Source organism: Palaemon carinicauda, chromosome 34 (genome assembly GCF_036898095.1).
Source record: "Palaemon carinicauda isolate YSFRI2023 chromosome 34, ASM3689809v2, whole genome shotgun sequence".
In the NCBI taxonomy this organism is placed as follows: Eukaryota; Metazoa; Arthropoda; class Malacostraca; order Decapoda; family Palaemonidae; genus Palaemon; species Palaemon carinicauda.
In genome coordinates, this window is record NC_090758.1 from 81,054,220 (window position 1) to 81,059,219 (window position 5,000).

Below are 5,000 nucleotides of genomic sequence, written 5' to 3' on the forward strand. Positions count from 1 at the left end.
ATCGGGAATAATATTACAGGCTTACAAAGTTTGAGAAGGGAATATTTGGATTTGAAATTTTTTTCTTGGAATGCTAAATTTTAGTCATATTTCTTACATAGCGTACGCTAGAGAGAGAGAGAGAGAGAGAGAGAGAGAGAGAGAGAGAGATTTTCACTAATAACTTTACGCAAAGTGTTGTTTGATAACACTGTTATGATATCATATAAATGGTAAGGTGCCATTGTGGTAAACTGAATGGTATTATATACTTTTTATTAGTTATGAATGTGTTGATGACTTTAATAATAGTTATTTGGAAATAAAGTTTTATATTAGAAACTTATTAATGTGGCATCAAGCTTAAAAGCCTTGCGATTCAATTTGTATATAATTCTAGCTGTAATTTAGCGTTTTTTTTTTTTTTTTCTTTTTTTTTTTGTACATATGAATATTAGCAAACGTTGACTCGTGCCGCCGACCTATTTACTTAGTTGGACTAATAGAAAAAAAGCCCTGAGAAAAATTGGGGAAAAAAATAAATTTTAACGGGAAAAAATACTGTTATTTCAACATTTCCTCTCGGTTTTCTTGTTTTTTCTTCTTGTTTTTGCGAATCCCAGTCTTTAAATATAAAGTCCAAACACCATTCTGAAGTTAGACGATGGGGAAGTAGTTGGAATTTCAGACTGAGATTTGGAATCGGGGGAGGGGATATTGTAGAAGAATATGGTGGAGGGATATGATCAGGGTATACGGTCGGGGTATATGGTGAGGAGATATGGTGGGAGGATATGGTGGGGGGATAAGGTGGGAGGATATGGTGGAGGATATGGTCGGGGTATATGGTGTGATGTATATGGTAGGAGGATATGGTTAGGGTATATGATCGGGGTATATGGTCGGGGTATATGGTGGGGGTATATGGTGGGAGAATATATAGTGGGAGGATATTGTGAGGGTATTAGGGGGTATAAGGGTGGGGGATATTGTAGAAGGATGTGGTGGGGGATATGATTTGGGTGTATGGTCGGGGTATATGCTGGGGGTATATGGTAGGAGGATAGGGTGGTTGGATTTGATCGGGGTATATGGTGGAGGAATATGGTCAGGGTATATGGTGGGGGGATATGTTGGGGAGATATAATTGGAAAATATGGTTGGAGATATGGGGGGATATAGTTGGGGGATATTGTGAGACGATATGGTGGGGTTCCTAGTAGGGGGGATATAGTGGGGGTATATAGGGGGAGGATAGGGTAGGGGGATATGGTCGGGTCATATAGTGGGGGTATATGGTAGGAGGATATGGTGGGGTAGTATGGTAAGTGTATATGGTGGGAGGCTGTGGTAGGGGAATGTGGTGGAGGTATATGGTGAGAGGATATGGTTTGGGGATATGTTGGGGGTATATGGTGGGAGGATATGATGCGGGATATGATGTGGGTATAGGGTGGAAGGATATGATGTGGGAAATGGGGGGGGGTATATGGTGGGAGGATATGTTGGGGGGATATGGTAAGGTATATATAGGGAGAATATGGTATGGGGATATGGTAAGGTATATATAGGAAGGATATGGTAGGGGGATATAGTATATCGTTGAAGGATATGGTGGGTGGATAAAGTGAGGATATAGGATGGCCGGTATATGGTGGGATGATGTGGTAGAGGGAAATGGTAGGAGTATAATGTGAGAGAATGTGGTAAAGGGATATGGTGGTATATATCGTGGGTGGATATAGTAGGGGAAATAGTGGGGTTATATGGTAGGATATGATGGGGATATATAGTGGGGGGGTACCGTAAGGGAACATGGTGGAGTTTATATGGTGGGAGGCTATGGTGGGGTGATATGGTGGAGGTATATGTTGGGAGGATATGGTGGAGAGATATGGTTGGGTATTTGTTGGGAGGATATGGTGGGGGGACCTGGTGGGGGTATATGGTGGTAGGATATGGTTGGGGAAATGCTGAGGGTTTATGGTGGGAGGGAATGGTGGGGGTTATGTTGGGGTTATATGGTGGGAGGATATGGTGGGGGATATGGGGTTATATGGTATGGATATGTAGCTGGCGATATTTGGGCGTGGGATGTTGTGGGGGGGGGGTATATGTTGGGAAGGATATGGTAGGGGGATATGGTAATGGCATATGGTGGGATGATATGGTGAGGGGATATGGTGTGGGTATATGATGGGACGATATCGTGGAGTGACATAGAGGGGGTATATGGTGGAAGAATATTGTAGGGGGATATGGTGGTGGTATATAGTGGGAGGATATGGTGAGGGAATTGGTGGTGTTATGTGGTGGGAGGATATTGTTGACGGATAAGGTGGTGGTATATGGTAGGAGAATATGGTGGGGGATATTGTTGGGCTATATGGTGGTAAGATATGGTGGCGGGATATGGTGGTAGGAAATGGTTAGGGAATTGGTGGTGGTATGTGGTGGAAGGATATTGTTTGGGGACTAGGTGGGGGTATATTGTGGGAGGATGTGGAGGGGGATATGATGGGGCTATAAGGTGGCCAGATATGGGGGGGGGAGGATATGTTGGGTGATATGGTGGGAGATATGGTGAGAGGATATGTTTGGGGATACGGGGTGTTATGGTGGAGGTATATAGTGGGAGAATATGCTGTGGGTATATGGTGGGAGGATGTAGTGGGGATATGGTTGGGGTATATGGTGGGAGGATATGGTTGGGGATATGGTGGGTGTATATGGTGAGAGGGTATGGTGGAGTCTTTTGGTGGATTATATGGTGGTGGTATATAGTACGAGGATAGGGTGGGGGATATGGTTGAGGTAAATGGTTGTGGGATATGGTGGGGGATATGGTGGGAGGAAATGTTGGGGGAAATGGTGGGAGGAAATGTTATGGGGAAATGGTAGAGTATATTGTCGTATGATATGGTGGGGCATAATGTGGTGGGATATGGTGGGAGGATATGATAGGGTAATATGATGGGCGTATATGATGAGAGGATATGGTGGGGGGGGGATATGGCTGTGGTATATTATGCAAAGATATGTTGGGGTAATATGGTGGGGGTATAAAGTATGGTAGGACAATATACAGGGAGATATAGAGTAAGGATATGTTGGGGGATACGGTGAGGGGATAGGTATATGGTAGTGGGATTTTGTGGGGGATATGGTAGGGGTATATTGTGGGAGGATATGGTAAGATAGTATGATTGGCGCATATAGTGAGAGGATATGGTAGGGGATATGGCTGGGGCATATGATGGGATGATATGATGGGGTGATATGGTGGAGGTCAATGATAGGAGGATATGTAGAGGGGTATAGTTGAAGGATATGTTGGGGATAGGGTGAGAGGGTATAGTTGGGGTACATTGTGGGGGATATGTTGGGGATATAGTATGAGTATATGGTGGGACGGTATGGCAGGGCGATGTGGTGGAGGTAAATGGTGAGAGGATATGGTTTGGGGATATGTTGGGTGTATATGGTGGGAGGATATGATGGGGATATGGTGTGGGTATAGGGTGGAAGGTTATGATGGGGGAAATGGTGGGGGTATATGGTGGGAGAATATGGTGGGGGATATGGTAAGGTATATATAGGGAGGATATGGTGGGGGGATATGGTAAGGTATATATAGGAAGGATATGGTATGGGGATATGGTAGAGGTATATCGTTGGAGGATATGGTGGGTGGATAAAGTGAGTGTATATGGTGGCAGGTATATGGTGGGACGATATGGTGGGAAGATATGGTGGGGGAAGTGGTGGGAGTATATGGTGGGAGAATGTGGTAAGGGGATGTGGTGGGATATATCGTGAGCAGATATAGTAGGGGGAAATAGTGAGGGTATATGGTAGGAGTGATATGATGGGGAGATATGGTGGGAGTGTACCGTAAGGGGACATGGTGGTGTGTATATGGTGGGAGGCTATGGTGGGGTGATATGGTGGGGGTATATGTTGGGAGGTTATGGTGGAGAGGTATGGTGGGGTATATGTTGGGAGGATATGGTGGGGGGAAATGGTGGGGGTATATGGTGGTAGAATATGGTTGGTGAAATGGTGACGGTGTATGTTGGAGGAAATGGTGGGGGTTATGTTTGGGGTATATGGTATGAGGATATGGTGGGGGATATGGGGGTTATATGGTGTGGATATGTAGCTGGCGATATTGGGGCGCGGGATATTTTGAGGGAGGGGGTATATGGTAGGAGGATATGGTAGTGGCATCTGGTGGGATGATATAGTGAGGGGATATGGTGTGGGTATATGGTTGGAGGATATCATGGGGTTACATGGTGGGGGGTATGGTGGAAGAATATTGTAGGGGGATATGGTGGTGGTATATAGTGGGAAGATATGGTGAGGGAATTGGTGGTGTTATGTGGTGGGAGGATATTGTTGAGGTATAAGGTGGGGGTATATGGTAGGAGAATATGGTGGGGGATATGGTTGGGCTATATGGTGGTAAGATATGGTGGCGGGATATGGTGGCAGGAAATGGTCAGGGAATTGGTGGTGTTATGTGGTGGGAGGATATTGTTGAGGGATAAGGTGGGGGTATATGGTGGGAGGATGTGGAGGGGGATATGATGGGGCTATATGGTGGAGGATAAGGTGGAAAGATATGGTGGGAGGATATGTTGGCTGATATGGTGCGATATATGGTGAGAGGATATATTGGGGATAGGGTGGGTTTTTTGTGTGGGTATATAGTGGGAGGATATGGTGGGGGTATATGGTTGGAGGATGTAGTATGGATATGGTTGTTGTATATGGTGGAAGGATATGGTTGGGTATATGGTTGGGGTATATGGTGAGAGGATATGGTGGAGGATATGGTGGAGGCTTTTGGTGGATCATATGGTGGTGGTATATAGTAGGATGATATGGTGGGGGATATGGTTTAGGTATATGGTTTTGGGATATGGTGGGGATATGGTGGTAGGAAATGTTAGGGGGAAATGGTGGAGTATATGGTCGGATAATATGGTGGGGCATAATGTGGGGGTATATGGTGG

At 45.2% G+C, this 5,000-nt stretch overlaps 3 protein-coding genes across 3 annotated transcripts in view; all 3 read right to left on the bottom strand.

The window, feature by feature from the left end:
* Positions 1-725: 725 nt before the first annotated feature.
* On the bottom strand, positions 726-1,796 carry LOC137627065 (uncharacterized). The gene has a single exon (XM_068358049.1). It carries the CDS (start codon positions 1,794-1,796, stop codon positions 726-728), a length of 1,071 nt encoding a protein of 356 aa, XP_068214150.1.
* A 946-nt stretch (positions 1,797-2,742) lies between these two features.
* Positions 2,743-4,266, bottom strand: LOC137627066 (uncharacterized). The gene has a single exon (XM_068358050.1). The coding sequence runs from the start codon at positions 4,264-4,266 to the stop codon at positions 2,743-2,745; it is 1,524 nt and encodes a 507-aa protein (XP_068214151.1).
* Positions 4,267-4,500: 234 nt separating this feature from the next.
* The window catches only part of LOC137627067 (uncharacterized), a gene marked incomplete at its 5' end in the record, with an annotated part of 68,612 nt that continues 68,112 nt past the window's right edge, over positions 4,501-5,000 (bottom strand). The window contains one exon of the mRNA XM_068358051.1: positions 4,501-5,000. This exon is cut by the window's right edge and continues 601 nt beyond it. Coding sequence (XP_068214152.1) covers positions 4,501-5,000 — 500 coding nt within the window.